Below are 19,021 nucleotides of genomic sequence, written 5' to 3' on the forward strand. Positions count from 1 at the left end.
TAAGTCAAGTTGACGCGGCATACAGCATTTTGGATGTGTGTAAACTTGAGCTAAATTCCCAGTTTTTAGTAATAGCAGATTTTGCCTGACTGTGGTAGTAGTAGTGTCACAGGCATGACACACTTAAGCTAATGAAACTAGTGCTGCCTTACCATGGGTAAGACATCAACTTTGGTCGAATTAGTAAATATTTGTTCATTTAAAAATGAAGGGTAAGACACCTAATTCCTGTTGAACTTGGGATTTTTTCTTTTGTTTGGTTATGAAGATGCTGAAAATTATCTCCAGTATCTGGTCTCTGGAGTCATGGTGTGCTCTGCTTTTCACTTCAGTTCAGTTTACTTTGATTTAAAGAAAAATCTTCTTCCTCCCTATCTGCAGCTGCAGCAGTTAGATATAAATACATATTTCATTTCTGAATATCGTCTTTTACTGTTAAACTGCTCCTTCTAAGCAGGAGCCAGCTTGCAGTTTAGAGTTGTGCTGTCTTAAAAGGTAGAGCACTTGATGATACTTTAATTTTAGCTTGAACAAGCAGAACTTATAAATATCGTATTCCAGTGTGAAGAGAACAGGACAGGAGGGCAAACAGGCTCCTGTGTAAGTAGATTTCTAGATCACAAAATAGTAAAAATGCCAAGCAGAAGATACAATTTGAAAGCTTTTAGATAACAGCTTAAAAATGCCAGAGAGCTCATTACTGTAGTAATGTGATGAGCTCTTCTTTTCAAGTAACATGGCATGAAAATTTAATTTGTGTTGTGTGTGGTTGTTTCAGGTTTGAAGATGAGCTCTTAACCTGTAATAATATGCTGTTTCAGTACATAATACTGTATTCAGTACATAAAAATTGGTTTTCCTTAAAATTAAGTTCTTAATTACTAGTGTTTCCCCCTCCCACTCTTTGCATAATGTTTATTTATTTTTTTTTCTCTGTTATTCTTTCTTGTCTGTTTTTTCTGATCTCATTTTCTTTTATCAGAATAATACCAAAAATCCAGTAATATTGATAAGGTTAATGCCACTAGTGCTGAAATCAACTGACTCCCCTGTGAATGTTCCTTACTATGTGGCATGGTCCTGTGATTGCAGCAATAACTTTAGCTTATTATAAAGAGGTTATTGTGTCTCAGTTGAATGGTTATAACTGACTGCGTCCTGTTTCTCACAAGAAAAATCAGTTTCCAGATTGTGCTGCTTTGTCACATACTTTGATTACAGCTTGGAGATGTGAGATTCTTTTATGCATCTGCTGCTGTTGCTTTTCAGAGTAGATTCACATGAAAAAAAGGTAAGGTACCTCCTCATGGGAGCTGACCGCAGAAAGCATCCGTATGTTTTCAGATGATAGAGTAATGACAGAAGCAGCACTTTATGATGCATGGGTTTTATATTTATTCTGGTACAGCCCTGGCTGTTAGTAATGTATAGGAAGCAGCTTTTTGAGCAGCTTTTTGTTTTCTCTTAAGTTAAATGTCTTAATTAGATGATTAACCATCTGGAGATTCTCCATTAACTATAAATAGATCGTAGGATGAGGAACTCAGACAACTGACTTCGAGATATTTTCTTTTAGTCTAAACAAATCACATCCTTAGTTTGGTATTGTAAAACTGGATTTTAACCAGACAATTTGCAAACGTTCATCTCTGTTACATGAATTTGCAGTGTGGCATTTTCATCTAATGGATGGGAAGTATTCTAATAAAACTATTGGAAAGTATTGTGCATATTGAAGGAAATATTGCAAAGGTTTTTTATGCCAATTTTTTTTTTTTAAATAATGAAATGTGACAGTGTTAGAAGTGTAGTAGAATTATAGTTTTATATGGTTTTGGTAGCAGAATATCAATAAATGTATTTATGAAATAGATGAAATATTTGGCTCTGTTTCCTTTTTTTTTTTTTTTTTTAGCCTGAACACTCCACCTGGAACAAAAATTAAGCTTTCAGGAATTGTTGAAGTGAGAAATGGATTCTTGCTGTTGGATGACAGTAACACAGCAGTTCTTGGAGGTGAAGTGGAGCATCTTATAGAAAAGTGGGAATTACAAAGGGTGAGGTAACACCACTGGAAATTCCTGTCTTGCAGCATGTGTATTACATTTAATGACATCAAGCCTAATGTGTTGACTGTGAACTTTCATATGATAAGATTTTAGGTCTGTACTGTCCTATTATTTTTCAGGAATGCAGCCAAATATATGTGAATAGGTGTTATGTGTAATGTTGCAAATGAAGAAATTGTAAGTGATCTTTATACAGGAACTGATTCCTTGCATATTCTGAAGGGATTGAAAATATTAATCAAATGTACTAAATTTACTTTAGTGCAGTCATGGGTTGTTGCTTTCGTAAACAGTGTGCTTGGTACCAAAATATTATAAAACTATGCCTTTTACAGTTATCATCTGCAAATCATGTATTTTGAGGAAAAAAATAATATTGTAAGTCTATGGAAAACACTGAAATTGGTAATCTTAAGTGTGAATTCTGCATTGCAGATATCATCAGTTATTTGGGTAAAGATTAGAAAGACAAAATTGGAGATATTTAAATCTTTCCATAAGCCATAAATACTTGTAAGACCCTTTACTCCATTTTACCCTGGTTCCTGTCCCAATAGAACAGAAGTTGCTGCAGGAAGACTTCTTCATATGTTTTCTGCCAAATGAGTGGACATTCCTGGGGCAGGAAGGATGTTACCCTGCTACCTTCAGTCCCAAATACTTGCCAGATAAGCTATCACTGCTACTAGCATGCACCTCTCTATACAGTTTTACATCCCTGTCTCTATAACAGAGCTGTTTCTTATGAGCAGCCATCCAGAGGGACCTTGACATGCTTGTGAGGTGGGCTGGTGCCAACCTTATGAAGTTTAACCATGCCAAGTGCAAGGTCCTACACTTGGGTCGGAGCAATCCCAGGCACAGCTACAGGCTGGGCAGAGAAGAGATTCAGAGCAGCCCTGCAGAGAAGGACTTCGGGGTGCTGGTCGATGAGAAAATGAACGTCAGCCGGCAGTGTGCGCTTGCAGCCAAGAAAGCCAAGCGTATCCTGGGCTGCATCAAAAGGAGCGTGACCAGCAGGTCGAAGGAGGTGATCCTGCCCCTCTGCTCTGCTCTCCTGAGACCTCACTTGGAGTACTGTGGGCAGTTCTGGTGTCCTCAACATAAAAAGGATATAGAACTGTTGGAACAAGTCCAGAGGAAGGCCATGAGGATGATCAGGGGACTGGAGCACTTCCTGTATGAAGATAGGCTGAGAAAGTTGTGGCTGTTCAGCCTGGAGAAGAGAAGGCTGCACGAAGACCTCATAGCAGCCTTCCAGTATCTGAAGCGGGCCTACAAGGGTGCTGGGGAGGGACTCTTCACTAGGGACTGTAGAGATAGGGCAAGGGGTAACAGGTTCAAACTTAAACAGGGGAAGTTTAGATTGGCTATAAGGAGGAAGTTCTTTCCTGTTAGGGTGGTGAGGCACTGGAATACGTTGCCCAGGGAAGCTGTGAATGCTCTGTCCCTGACGATGTTCAGGGCCAGGTTGGACAGAGCCTTGGGTGACATGGCTTAGTATGAGGTGTCTCTGCCTGTGGCAGGGGGGTTGGGACTTGATGACCTTAAGGTCCTTTCCATCCCTAACTGTTCTATGACTCTGTGAATACGGTGGTCATTTGTGTGTAAAGTACTTCTTTTATTGATGCTAATGGTAATTTTGAAACTCTTACTTGGTTGCATTTTATAGATTTGAGCAAATTAAGCGACAACTTGTTTGAACATGAGTTTCACAGTGTCTATTCTAGTAGATCTTGTTTGGCATCTTTTTTGTGCTTTTACATTTGAAAATATTTTGTAAAAAAACAAAACAAAACCAGAACCAAACAAACAAAAGATACAACCCCAAACCAAGCTTTCCTGGTTTTAAATGTTTTATTAAAAAGAAGGTTCTGGGGCTGACAGCAGAAACATCCCCTTTTATTGTTTTGATTCATATTTAGTATAAAGTCTTGTGAGTTCTCTTTTCAGTTAAAAGGCACTCAGTTTTAAGGTTGATGGGATAGAAAAGAGACATATAGAACTAATTCATTCTGAAGAATGCCATCTAATTCATAGGAGAAGGATCAGTAGAGTTTGTTAGCTTTCTTGGTGATATTTTTGACAGTCTGTTTTCATGTTTCTTCTTTCTGGGCTTTGACAAATAAATGTGGCTTTATAAATATTAATTTGTTTTCGAGGTCAGTGTCAAATAACTCAGATATGTTCTGTTTACAAGAAGGAAACCATTTAATAACCATTGGCATGCTGCTGGCTGCAACAACTTTCAGCACTTTTTGGCAAGTTCTGTTGGCTTTATGCGATATGGTTAAAAGACAGGTAACTGAATTTTCACTGATTCACTGTCATAAGCTAAAGTTAACTATTGCCTATTGCTATTCCCTCAGTTCTTTAGTTCCATGTTACAGTTTGCCAGAGTATTGTTTTCTTTTTCTCATTGACCAGCTCACAGAGTGTGATTAGGTTCCCGACGTGAACGTGGTCATGTCAGAAAAGCTGTGGGTGACAAGAAATCAGTTTGGACAAGTGAAACATGACCACTGGAAATTGTACTTTCAGTTCTAGATCTGGACTGACAGCTAGACAGATAGGGCTCAAACAGGTATATAGAAGCCAGATACTACTTTGATAGCAGCTTCTTCATGGACTTGATGTTTCTGGCCTGATCAGAAAGCTTTACAGAAGAGAATGGTTGACAAATAAGATGATTGTCAATTCTCAGAGGTACTTCAGTGAGGACATGTTTTGGTCATGACTGGTGTTTCAGTCAGTGAGGATCAGTCTCTGAGATATTGCTGGTACCCTTCGTATTAAGGAAAAGCACTTTGTATTGCTGTTGATAAAAATATCAGACAATATGTGAAGCAAAAACTGAAACAAATGTTGCTGAGATTGGTGAGACGCTTTGGTAGGCCCTTACATTTTTAGAATATAGAGTCTGTCAAATTACAGGTTGACTAAAAGTAAAGTTCTCAGTGTACTTAATGAATCTTCTGTTTTGTGAAGGTAAGTCTAAATATTGAGGGTACCTGATGGGGAAAGGGAGTAGTTTTATGTATATTTCATATTAGAAAGAAATGTGAAGGTATAATAGTATATAGTATTTAGGAATTCAGTTTCAGCTTGTAAACCTTTGTTTCTTAAGAGATCCTCATGGAAACGTTTTTTTACCGTCACAATGCAAATACAGCAAAAAGGGTAAGTGAAGCATACTAAATGCATTTATAACTAAGTTCACTGTAAATTATAGTTACTTCTGTGCTATAAGCAAATTTAATTGTAAGTTAAAAAAATATTGTTCTTGTTACCAGTTTGCTTTTATTTTGTAAAAAGTGATATTTAATTTCCAGAGCAGTTGTTCTCACTTCTCAGAGCACTGTACTACTTGAGCATATGGTGCCATGGCTGTTATTTTCTATGAGGCAGAGGTCTTCCATTCTGGATAAGAATTTCATGCAATAAATAGTTAATGATTCTAAATCCATGCAGCTAAATGCTAGCAAATATGCAGTTTTGAAGTGGTTTTTTGCTACTTGACAAAATACATGTTTGAAAAGAAGCTTTTCTTGTATGTGTCCCCTTGCTTCTGATTTGGGAAAGAAAAAACAAAAGATGACCTTAAACGTAACCATATTCTCCCTGATTATGGGACATGAGGAATTAACTATGATCAAGTGCTTAAGTTCTTAGGCTATGGTATAAATATTTTTATTATAATTTGATTCAGTGATGGAGTTCATTCCAGAATTGCCTACATTTCCTTAGATTCAAAAAAAAGGTGTAGGGTTTATTAGATCCAGAGCGTGTATAAACCCTGGGGAAGCAAAGCAGGTTGGACAAGAGATTACTGTTGTACTCTGCTGCTTCACTTAATAGATATTGGAAGGTATGATGAGCATGCTGCAGCGATCAGCACTTGATTAGGTCATAATTCTAAGACAACATTTTTAAGTGAACTGATTGAAACTAAAGCTGAAAATTTTTATGACTCCTGCACTTCTAAGTTCTTTGTTTTTAATAATTTAATGAATCACTTTATTAGTGATTTTTTTTCTCCAGACATGAGGAAAAGGAATTTTAATTTTTTAAATCACCCTTGTAAGGAATTAATAACCATAAGTTGTTTAGAAAATGGTCTCTGGTTCCTGAATAAACGTAGCTAACTTGAAAAACGTGGACCAAAAGTTTTTGATTTGATAGTCAAATGAATCTCTGGCTACTTTTAAGAAATTCTCTGATAGTCAATGGCTTAAAGCATATTAACATTTATACTGTGTCTCACATGATGGAATTAGATCAATTTTACATCAGGGTAATAAGTATATAAGTGAATGTCATATATAGCATTAAGTAATTAAAACTTTCTCTGCCAGGGAAGAGTAGTAAGTGATGTATGTAATCGTACTTGACTCTCCAGTAGGAGAAAAAAGGACAATAAGAAATGAAAATGATAAATCATATTCACGTTAGGAAATGCAATTTTTAAGCATTTTAACAGCATTAAGGATTTGTTCTTCTTTTTTCCACTTCTGAAACCAAATACTGCTGTGTAATACAAAACAATTGACATATAACCGAATGTCAATTTTTTTGTGAATTTCATTCTCTTGGAGGTTGCTACTGTTGTCCCAGTTTGTAAAGAAAGAGAAAAACTGTATCAACTGTGACCAGATATTTTAATGCAGTGTTTTACAAATTAGTCTTTTTACTGTTTTTGGTGGCTAGTAGCCTGTATTATTTGAGGATGCTTTGTTTTCAGATCTAGGTCACTGATTGACTGTGGCTGAGAGTTTAGAGCACTTCTGTTCTATAGATACTATGTATCAGTAATCATTAGTCTCACCATTATGGTCTTTGCAATCCAAAGATCTGCTGATCAATTTAGCATATGTACGATGCATTTCATGAGGCCATATGGGAAATTTCCTACTGACACAGTATTTTGTTTCCAGGAGTGGCATAAAGAGATGCTTTTTAGGGAGAGCCTGCACGCAGCCTTCACATCCAGAATTGCTGTTTTATCCTTTCAGTATTTGTATATTCATGGGTTCATGAGTTTCACAGAATGGCTGAGGTTGGAAGGGACCTCTGGAAGTCATCTGGCCCAACATCTCCACCAAAGCAAGGCCACCTCCCTGGGCAACCTATGCCAGTGCTTAATTTTGCAAATTTTCTTCTTTTTTTTTTTTTTGTCTTCCTGCTTCTTATCCAACCTTTTCCTTAAGTGCCTCAGGATTTTAAGTATTATAATTGGGTTTTAATGCTTAAAATGTTTATCTCACAAGTTTCATATGCATCCTGAAATAGAGACATTTGTCATACAATCTGTTTTCTGCTTACAATTTATTAATCATCAATTTTCTTTTACAGAGTTTAGCAAAACACAATAGGAGTAACATTGGAACAGAAGGTGGCCCTCCCCCTTTTGTGCCTTTTGGGCAGGTACAGTATGCTTCTCTTTGTTATTTCATAAAAACACCCTGTATTGTGATATTTGGGGGGACCTGGTTACAGTTAGATAAAGGCTATCAAAGCACCTTAGATCACAATGGCTTGGATCTAAGAAAAGTCCCTTTGCTATGCTAACTTATATTTAATGTTTTTCCTCACAATTTCAAACTAAAATTAGTATATAATACGTGGCACCTTTAATTCTTCCTGTCAGGCCTTTTAGGTGCTAACATAGTCCTTTCTTAAACGGCAAAGGTACTTACAAGAATCATAATAGCTGCATCTTGAACTTATCTTAAAAATGTAAAGGTCATTCTTTTCAGCCTTTTCAGTGGACCAGGGGAGTGTGTTTTCAGCAAAGACGTCTAGATGTAAGACATACCGATGTATGTCATACTTGCAATGTAAGACAAAAACATCTTACATTTTTTCAGTCATATTCTGTATGTAAAATTGTGCTACTCTAACAGAATAATACTTTTTTCAAAGCAGACTAGGCAGAAGAATTAATTAAAACTTTCTTTTGCATTTTCAGAAATGTGCATCTCATGCACAAGTGGACAGCCGAGACCTTGATCGCAGAAAGACTCTGCAAATGACAAATGCAGTGAAAACTATTGCAGACAATGATGAATTTGAAAAGCAGAGAACAGCTGCTATTGCAGAAGTAGCAAAAAGCAAGGAGGTTAGAATGCATGTGCATATTACTTACTGTGAATTATGATAATTCCATGACGATAATTCCACCTGTCTTTTGTGTTAAGTATTTCTCTCTTAAATGGCAAATGCTTTCTGATGTTTGCCTGCTTACAGTTCTAATGACATATCTTTAAAAGGAGAAATCAGAAATTTGTCCTTTTGGCTTGATGGGTATATTCTTTCTAAAGCAAATAATTAAACATATTATAATGTTTTATTGTAGATACAATTTTGATTTGATACCACTATTTAAAATATGTTTTTACAATTTAGTAAGATTTAAGTCATAAATAAATGTTACCAATTTTTATCTGCTCTTTGCAGTTCTCAAACACCATAATTCCCTTTATGCTATCTGAAAGAACAGCCAGGAATTTTAGTTCTATTGTGTCAGAGTTCCTATATCCTCCCTCAGTTTTATTTTAGTTTATTTTTCAGATTTGGTTTTTAAGTTATAAAAATCTAGAATTATGCCCTCTTTTAGCAGCCTCATTTGCGCATAGAGGAAAAAATGCTTACATAATAGATTCGTGTATGTAAATTAATGCTTTATTTGTTGATGCAAAGCGTAATCATGAAAAATACCGCTTCATCAAATTTACTGTGCTTTTTCTAGTGGGTAAACTTTAAGAGTTATTTTCCTAGGTTCTGTTTACTGAAATGTTTTTTTTTTTCTTGTGCTTACCTGAAGACCAAGACATTTGGAGGAGGTGGTGGTAGTAGCAGAAGTAATCTCAGTGTGAGTGCTGGAGGGAATCGAAACAGGGAACTGTTCCAAAAAGAGAAGATAACAAAACCTGAGGGAAAGAATGAAGGTGTTTACCGAGAACTGGTAAGGTAGAAGACTTAAAAGGGACTTTAAACATGTAATTTTAAAAACCAAATTAACAGAAATAAAGCCAAAAGACCCTGAGGAATAATGGGTTTTCTTTCAGTTTGATTTGAAGTCTGTTTAGAATACTTAAAGTGATTTTGGACGTTACTGAGATAGTTGCGAGTATCGGTGTTAAATTTTTGATTTTACAAACCCCACGTTAATCCTATCCAGTAAAATTTAAAACTAAGTCCTCACAAAAGAAAAGTAGTGGTATATGTAGTATAGGACATTACAGTGCAGTTTTATTTTTTTGTTTAAATAAGCTTAATAGTTTTTGCATGTTAACAATTCATTTTGGGCAGGATGACTTTCATCCTTCAATTTCAACACATCAAATAATATTTGAATAACTTTTATTCTGAATTAATATTTAAGAGTCTGTTTTAAACCATTTCTTTAACATTGAGAAAACTAAGTGTACTCTGACATTTAAAATAACAAAATAAAAATACCCTTGTAATGACAAGGGAATGTCATGGTCATGTCATCACAAGTAATGTTTCCTTTTGAGTAGAATGGGTTACCATTGGACAGTCTGAACTGTGACCCTTAATACATCACCTTCCAATGTATTTCATCGCTTTATTCTTAATAAGAAGTGTTCTTTAGGATTGCTGCATTGAATTAAGTAAGTATAAGATGAGCAGTCATTGATGTTTCAGTTTTGGTTACTTCAGCAGTCTAAAAGTTTATGATGAAGGAAGTATTTGCTATAAAGAGCAGCTCAGGAGAAGAATTTCCAAGTATGCAAAAACAATGATTCTGATTTGAGGGATAAAAGCAGACTGAAAGAGGCATTGTAACAGTGTAGTAACTCAATGAACCAGTATTAAAATATTGATTACAACTTCTATTTGAGTATTTTCCACCTACCTTTTACCAAAGGTTTAACAATGAGAAGAAAGGAGATTTAGGAACAGTAACTGCCTGGTACGATTTTGTTTGTGTAGTATGTGTTATAATCTCACAGCACGGAGAGCCTCCAGCAGCAGTCTTCAACGCTGTGCTCAGAAATGTCAATACAGAATTGTAGAAGCACAGGCTGAAAGGACCTCAAGAGGTCATTTAGTCATCCCTCTACTCAGCGTACAACCAGTGGTGCGCCTTGTCATTCTTTGCAAGTGTGATTTTACCTAAATAGACTTAACCCCCCACAAACCAGACAGATAGCACCATTTCCTCCCATCCCTCCCAAAAGAACCCCAAAACCTACAGTTGTTTAAAGTATATGGTTTTCTGATTTTTTTTTATCAACTGCAAGAAATTTGTCTTCACTGCACTGTAAAATGGCAGTACTTCCACTTTACGAAAACTCAGTATTATATCATTTACCACATGTAGGTGGTGTTCAGAAGAAGGAAATATCAACCCACTAAGCATATATAGAAATCCTTCTTAAGTTATAAATAAAGATTTTAAGACCCTAAAGCAATGAATAATGAATGTTCATGGGACTCCAGTGAATCATGTATTTGGTTGCAGCTGTTGCAGTACATGATTAACTGGCATCATTTGTTTGGGTGTGGGATGAGAAAGGACAGAGGGCCTAGTCCCATTTCATGTTTAGTGCATGTAGGACTATCTGCACTACAAGAAGCAGTTCTCATTTGAGTGCTTTAACACACAGTGTAGATGTAAGGTTATTTTCTGTAATTAATGCTCTGTGATTCCTGGTTTACCTTTTTGTCATCACACTCTGTGATGTTTAGAATAAGAAGGCCTGTATTTCTGTGGAAGTAGATTGTGTGTATTTCTTCACTTGTTTTTATAGAACCACTAGTGATTATATTTTCTCTATGTTTAAAGAAATGTATAACTGGGTTTTGTATTGTCTGTAAAATTTGTAAAACGATTCAAGCAGGAACAAATGACTAGTTTTTATACTAGTATTACTTTGAGAATTTCCTTTCGGTTTTCATCTCAGAGAATGTGTATTACAACCTGTCATCCTATTCCAGTGTGCAGTGAAGGAAAAGGTAGGCTAGGGGAATTTGTGGTTGAAACCTGCATAATACGGGAACTGAAAACCGTTGAATTAAAAATCATCATAAGAATAGTGTTACACCCCCCCCCCCCCCCCACACTAGGCTAAGAGAGGTTGTATGTGAAGATCTTACATGAAACTTGAAATAGTTACCATCAGTGAAATATCAAGTAGAGTTTCAGTTAAAAAATAATGAAAATTAAAGTCAAATCTGATGGTTTTATAGGGTCTTTGTTGTATCTTATGATTACTTCTGTGTGTAATGTTTATTTCAGGTTGACGAAAAGGCCTTAAAACACATAACAGAGATGGGTTTCAGCAAAGAAGCAGCAAGACAGGCACTTATGGATAACAGTAATAACCTAGAGGCGGCATTAAATTTTCTTCTGAACAACAATAAGCAGAAACCCATTCAGGGACCACCACCTAGAGGTAAAACATTCAAAAAGAGCTTTAAAACAGTGTTTACAAGTAAAGGAATTCTATATGAATTACTAATGTAGCTATAGGAGGGTGTATCTGCATGTTTTTTTTCCTGCAAGTTAGAGTGCGTCGCAAATGTAAAGCAAATATTTAGAAAAGGCCTCCAGGTGTTGTATTTTTATCAAAATTTTTGAATTTAGAGTCACAGGTTTGAATCTCCTTAAATGGAAAATGTCAGTATCCTTTTTGTCCATGCATTTTTTTCTTTAATAGAAAATAAAAGCATTTTTTAAATCAAAAGCTGTGTACACTTCCTGTTAATTTATTTCCCACTCACAAATAACTTCTCATGTTTACAGGTAAAGGGAAGGGCCGAGGTCGAATAAGACCTGAAGATGAAGAAGAACTAGGAAATGCCAGACCGTCTGCACCAAGCACACTATTTGATTTCTTGGAATCCAAAATGGGTACTCTAACAGTAGAGGGTAAGTATTTAAATTAATGTATCTGGAACCAGTTGGAATGTCTTAGCAGAATTCTCTTTCCTAACTTTGTCATCTAGAAGATGGTTCCTAGAACTTCATCCACAGTCAGCCGTATAAAATCGAGAGTACTAGGGAGCAATTCCTCTCCTTGAAGAGAGCTCAAATAAGTCGAACTGTGGTGGTTTGTTTGACCGTCTCGTATATGGAAGAACTTAGGCTGTTTGTTTCAGGCTTAGATGTCTAAAAGTCAGTAATTTTGACATAAATCCCAGTGTCTTAATCAAATTTGATAAAGGCTTTCACAACTTTTATTTATGAACAACATGAAAGTCCATTAAATAAAAAAGGTGATAACCTTGGTCGTCTTTCCTCAGTTTGTGATAAGTAATTGGTTTTGTATTGCCTCTCTTGGGTGGGAGGAGAAGACGGGGAAGGGGAAGTGGGAACCAGAATCAAACCACAATTTTTTGACTGCTCTAAAATACTACACAGCTATTTTCACCTGGTTTTCCTGTTTAATAACTGTATGGACAGAGGGAAAGGTAGGATTTTAGAAAGAGGGAAGCCAAATAGTCCCTTGGGTGTAATCCAGAAGACCTGGGATTTTTGTCCTTTTTTACTTTTCTTTCTTAAGAAGCCATACAAGAATGTAGTCTATGCACCAGGATGTCTGGTTTAGGTCTAAATCAGGCAGTACTTTAGAAACTGTAACAGGTGCATTAAAAGAAAACGGAGGAAACTCCATACACCCTGAGGTCTCTAGAGGCTGCTGTAATATTAAAGTAGAACTCATGGTAAACTGAGTAATAAATGAAGATTTTTTTTTTTTTTCTCTTCTGGGTATAGCTTTGGAGGTGTTTCAGTGGCCAACATGAAATGAAAATTCCTGCTTCCATTATTTAATATGAAGGTTTTGTGATAGAGTTGTATTTTTTTTCTCTCTATAAAAGGAGACTTTTCATAGGGAATGAAGGAAAGGTCATAGTAGTTTATACAAACTGCATGATATTTTTGAGCTTTCTAAGGAGTGAATGCATTTAAGGAATGAGTGCATTTATATGTAATTATTTCTTTAACTTAAGTTCCAAAACAGTCATCATTTACTGTTAATAATGAGTTCTTGCTTTGTGTATTTTCACTGGATTTGGGATATTTAAAAAAAAAGGAGGTAATACGGCAAAAGTGGAAGACAGGCTTGTAGTAAATGAAAGTGAAAGGGTTGCTCTGTTTGGAAAGGTATGAATGGCTGTAATGTCAATAGGCACCTGCATCCGAAATACAGGTAGAAAGAACATCCCCGTCTCTCTGGTTAGTCTAATGAGAGATTTTTTGTTAAACATATGATTTTTGTTTGTACTTTATATGTTTAAAAAAAGTATAAATATTTGCCCTGTTTTCCTGTAGCAGTGAATTTAAGCTTAGTTGTGTTTAAGAGTCATTATTGAATTAGAAATGAAAACATGAAGCCATGTAGACTCTGTCAGTGCATCAAACTCCGGTTTTCTGTGACAATTATCAGGACTGTGCACTCTCCATTGAATACACCACATATTTCTTTACTTATTAGCTTTTTTATCTTTTGACGCTTTGAAGCTGCACGCTTACAGTTGCTACTCGCATAAGCATTTTGCATTAGTGTGAATATTTTTTTGTAGCCCGTAGCAACTAAAAGGTCAACATATCCAGGTGGAAGGAGACATAGCAGTCTAGAAATTCAGTTCTTACAGCTGTACTGAGTATGTTTTTGTCCAAAAATGAGGAAAGAACAGCAAAAAAAAAGGACACAAGCTTTGTCAGAAAACGTGCCTCAACAGATGGGCTCAGGAGTTAATGAGCATGCTGGTAAACCCCAGTGTCTCTTGCTGTTGCTAGTAGAATTAGATGCACTGTGAGCCATTTTAGAGTTCATTAAACATTTTTATGATGAGATAAGGTTTAAGTATGAACAGAAAGGCATTTGCTTATAAATCCGATAGCTTACAGTTATTTGATAGCAAGTGCTATGTTGTTTCTATGCCTAGGTTGAGTTTCATTACAATAGTTTCTTTATTTTTGCCTGCAAAATAAGTTATTTTATAGCTAAATGTTGTTTTATATTTGAGTTGCATTTAGGTCTTACTAAAACACTTTGTAGAAAGTGAACAAAAAAGTTGCAGGAGAGTTCCTTTTCTTATGCATGTTATAGAATCATAGAACAGTTAGGAATGGAAAGGACCATAAGATCATCTAGTTCCAGCCCCCCTGCCATGGGCAGAGACACCTCACATTAAACCATGCCACCCAAGGCTCTGTCCAGCCTGGCCTTGAACACTGCCAGGGATGAAGCATTCACAACTTCCCCAGGCACAGAGGTGAGACTGACTGGTCTGTAATTCCCTGGGTCATCCATTTTCCCCTTTTTGAAAATGGGGGTTATATTTCCCTTTTTCCAGTCATCGGGATCTTCACCTGACTGCCATGATTTTTCAAATATGATGGCCAGTGGCTTAGCGACTTTTGCCAGCTCCTTCAGGACCTGCGGATGGATTTCATCAGGACCCATGGACTTATGTACTTTTAGGTTCTTAAGATAGTCTCGAACCAGATCCTCTCCTACAGTGGGGCTAAGGTCTTAATTCTCACAGTCCCTGTGTCTGCCTCTCAAGATGTGGGTGGTGCGGTCAGAGCCTTTGCCAGTGAAGGCTGAGACAAAGAAGTCATTAAGAACCTTAGCCTTTTCCAAATCCAGGGTAGCCAGTTCTTCTGATAGCTTCCTGAAGGGGCCTACCTTGTCCCTAGTCTGTCTTTTATTTGCTACGTATCTATAGAATCCCTTCCTGTTATCTTTCACATCCCTAGCCAAGTTTCATTCTAAGTGGGCCTTAGCTTTCCTAACCTGGTCCCTAGTTTCCCAGACAACATCCCTGTATTCTTTCCAGGCCGCCTGTCATTATCATTTGTTTATGGTGTGTAGCCACAAATTTATATCTTTCTGTATAAAATGTAGCTGGTTGTAGATCAGACATTTGTATCATGAGTCTTCACTGTATTTCTCAGAAATTTAAAATATTTAGAGGAAATACTTTTCAAATAACAGGCATTCTATATTTTCAGATACAAGTTTGTTAACAGTTTAGGTAATAAATGCAGTCTCATTTTCAAAAGTATATGTAGGGAATTATGCTTGAGAGATAGCTTTTGGCAACTCTTTTTGCTTACCAAAGTTGAGTTAAGACTTTCACAGTGAACAAAAATAAAAACAGTGGTAGTGTGTTTCTCTTGCATTAGAAACATTTGTTTTTCTTTAAGATTTGTGCTTATATTGACAGATTAGAGAACATTTTTATGTGTGACTGAAAGACATTTAAAGGAAAAATAATAGAAATAGTCCCCATGGGATATATGTTTTTCATATTGTCAGTAATTTTATAGTAAATAAGTAATAGAAATTTACCAATAACTGTGAAATCAGTGACTTGCTTCTTTTAAAATGGTATTACTGGTTGATAGTGTTTGCTAAGGCAGATTTTTATGATCCTTTGGGTTTAGTACATATATGCAGCTAAGATTCTGTAGCGTAATAAAGCACAGTACTATGTGAGTAAAAAAAAAGGTATATTAGCATTCAGTGTTTGAAAGATAAATACACTTTGCTTTTGTGGTATTTTTCCCTCTCTAAATAAAAATAAAAAGATCCATAAATGCCGTAAGAAGAAAAATGTAATCTGTGACAACTTTGCAAAGGCTTTGTACTCCTTCAGTTGCCAACAGTTTTGGCATATTTCCTAGTGTGACACACAGGGTTCTTGGGTTTGTATTTTTTTTTAACAGTATGCATTATGTGAATGGTCAGTGTGCAAGCTGGTGTACTATTCCTGAGTCATGCTTCTCTGGAAAAAGCACTTGTTAGCATTTTTTAAGATTTCACAAAGTGATCCAATTATTTTTTTAAAACCTTGAAGTATTTCTGTGGTTTTTCGTTCTGAAGAAATAATAATGCATGCGCTCTGTCTGGTTTTGGGAAATCAGTTGGCTTTAAAGTGCTTGCTCAGTTTTCATTTTGTTGGTTTGTTTTCTTACTGAATGTGTCCAGCCTCTCTGTGCCAGGTTTTAGTTTTAACTTGCAGAGTCTGCTTCAGATGGATTTTTCAAGAAGAACGTAGGCGTTTGCTGAATTGCAGGCTTCTGGTCTCTTTTTAGAAGTGCTTTTTTTCTTTGCCAAATTTGAGAAAACCTCTGCAGTCTGATGAATGCAAACACATCTTAAAAATAATTTAACGCAAGTGCTATTTTTCTGCCATTTTTATGCCTCCGTGGTTGAAAATAATCTCATTTAAATTCTTAATTAATAGTTGCCTGAAGTTCCATGTGAACTGAGATGACACAAGTGATAACAGTGCTTGAGGAGTGCTTATGTATCTGCAGTGATTATACTTACAACTGTGAACTCTTTAAGTCGTGAAGCCTGCATCCAGGTGTTAGCAGAAGACAAGATGTATATTACTAGCTGCTTTTTTTATTTCATTTGATCCTCTTGTCAGTTGTTAGCAGCAGAGATGTAGTTGTCTGTTAGTATTAGAACAGCAGTGGTCAGAAACGAAAGGCAAGTCAGGGAAACAGCTAGAAACAACTCAGATACGTAATGTTACATAGCCAAGTGGTCTCTTCATTGATTTTTTTTTTTTTTTATTATTTTTTTTTTCCCCTGCACAGTAACTAGTAAGAGGGCCCAGGCAGGCAGGTTTTTCTGCATTTGTATGTAGCATAGTAGAGCCTCCACTCAGTATAAACCGAGATTGATTGTTCTGCAGTATTTCTGACCCATATTCCTCGCCCATATCATCTCTAAAATTCCAGTTCTTTTTAGCTATTCAGAGAGCTGACCTTTGTGTAGGGATAGTGGTTTTGAATAAAGGAGCACACCCCTACTATTACATTGATGGATATCATTACCTGGAATGGCCATATTTATCATTATCGTAAGTGTTATGCTTCTATACACTTCAGGCAGACTACAGTTTCTTCTAAAGGGCTGAGAGTCTCTGCAGAAGCAAAAACAAAAGGCAGTTTTGCTGAACTGAGATAAATATTTTTTTAGTTCTGTGTCATGCCCCATTTTCTTCAAGATCTACTGACATGGTCTGGGGAGAAAGGGTCAGAAAAGAACAGGTTTTTTTCTTCTCAAGTACACAGAGGATTGATTTGCTTTTCTCTGTGCCTCACTCCCTGGTGTTCTCATCTAGTGTTTCTAATTGCACCTGAAGCCTCAGTGCTTTTGAGAATTTGTAAATTCACTTCTGGATTTGCAGTAACCAGGGCAGATGGTTCTGTTTGTGAACAGGAACCCAGAACAGTTGTTTAACTTGTTAGCTCTGATTTGGTACCTTTTTTGTGGTTGGATTGAGACCAAGTAGAACAACATGTATGAATTTAAATACCTTTGTGTTTTGTTCAGGTACTTCTGTTCCTTTTTAGAGATAAGACAGCATGCTAAACTTTTGGGGATTTTTTTAATGTTTATTTTTTTTGTTTATTAGTTTTAAGGAGTATGAATCAGTTATTAGAAAGCAAGTTGTTTCATTTCCTTTTTTCACAGTTAATGAAATATTAAGTAATTCTAGCTCTCAAAAGCGTTAAATATCCATCTCCCATAATCTGCTAGTTCTTTAATTGTAAAACATAGCATATACTCACCATACTCGATTTAAATGAAATGCAAAGAACTAACACAAACTCATAGTTTTCTACTTATTTATTTCTAACTGTGAGTGGCTGGTGACACTTGTGAAAATATTTCTGTGTTGAAATTAAGTAGTTTGAGTTTTGGTTGGCAAGAAAAACCTGCTGACAGTGAGAGATAACGGACATAGTAAGCAAAATTGCTGTCAACTATCCGCCTTTACTTGCACTTGGATTATTCCTGCTACTGAACACAAAAGATTTTTCCATTAATCATCTTCTTATTTTTCTTTTGTTATGAGGAACAGTTCATCTGTTCTTGCCAGCTTGAATAAGTAGACACAAGTGTTATCAAGGAGAAGAAAACAGTGCCAAGAGCTCTGACAATAGAATTCAGAAATAATGGACAAAGTGCTGAGAACCAGGCATGTTTCAGAAACTTCCTCTCTCTTCAGTTCTTTGGGACTGAGAACAAACAGGCTGGTGTTTCCATTTGCTCGGGATCCAAAGCCACAAAAGGTCTTGTCAGGCATCTGCACCTTTGAAAGATTGAATCAAAGATCAAATTGTTAATCATTACTTATTTATTTGTTATTACATGGAGTAGGCTGTGAGAAACAAAACAATGTTTTTGGTTACAGCACTGACCCAGAGCTTTTCAAGCTGCTCATCAAAGACTTTTTCCAGGCTGCTTTTTCTGTTTTCTCAGCAAACTTGTTTGTCAGTTTTCTTCTTCAAATATGCAACCTATAACTACAGTCCATACTCATGTGGTGGTTTGAGTGATGCTGTATAATGTCAGTATCACATGGACTCTTGGCCTCTGCACACTCTTCATCTGAGCATATCTCACCTAATTTAATAGCAGTTACCTTCATAGTCTCTGTTGCCAGTGTTATCTGCAGGAGATAAATGACAACCAGAGGTACTGACTGTGTAGGAGGGTTTGCAAAGAATTGCCTTTGGCAGAGGTTTTCATACGGTCCATTAAATCTTCATGCAGATGTCCCTCAGAAGAACAGCACTTCAGTGGAAAGCAAGCAATTATTGCAATTAGAAGGATACACCCCCGAACTCTTAGGGCCCCAGCCCCAGAGATCCCCAAAGGGACAGGATATTTCTGTGCTTTCAGATTTGAATTTCTGTCCTCCAACTTAATAGTTAAATGCTTGCGGTAAACCAGTCGCATCACCAGTGTGATATTTGGGCTTTGTTTTCTATTTTGTTTTGGTTTTGCACAGTACGTCATAGAATCAAACCTTTTTTGGGTTGGAAGGGACCTTACAGATCAGTGGTGAGGCACTGGAACAGGATGTCCCAAGCAGTTGTGGACGCCCCGTCCCTTGTTGGAAGTGTTCAAGGAAAGGTTGGATGGGGCTTTGAGAAACCTGGT

General features: G+C 36.5%; 1 protein-coding gene across 3 annotated transcripts in view; it reads left to right on the top strand.

Moving 5' to 3' along the window:
- The window catches only part of TDRD3 (tudor domain containing 3), a 99,420-nt gene that overhangs the window by 57,478 nt on the left and 22,921 nt on the right, over window positions 1-19,021 (top strand). For 2 of the 3 annotated variants that reach the window (XM_061354855.1, XM_061354866.1), the window contains exons 5-10: window positions 1,916-2,057; window positions 7,422-7,493; window positions 8,038-8,187; window positions 8,893-9,033; window positions 11,338-11,494; window positions 11,845-11,970. In XM_061354855.1, coding sequence (XP_061210839.1) covers window positions 1,916-2,057; window positions 7,422-7,493; window positions 8,038-8,187; window positions 8,893-9,033; window positions 11,338-11,494; window positions 11,845-11,970 — 788 coding nt within the window. The remainder of the gene's footprint in view (window positions 1-1,915; window positions 2,058-7,421; window positions 7,494-8,037; window positions 8,188-8,892; window positions 9,034-11,337; window positions 11,495-11,844; window positions 11,971-19,021) is intronic. The other variant, XM_061354876.1, reaches the window with a different exon arrangement.

This window comes from Neopsephotus bourkii, unplaced genomic scaffold (genome assembly GCF_033783945.1).
Source record: "Neopsephotus bourkii isolate Nb327-2 ecotype Australia unplaced genomic scaffold, CSIRO-AGI_Nbou_v1 NB_83, whole genome shotgun sequence".
Taxonomy (NCBI): domain Eukaryota; kingdom Metazoa; phylum Chordata; class Aves; order Psittaciformes; family Psittacidae; genus Neopsephotus; species Neopsephotus bourkii.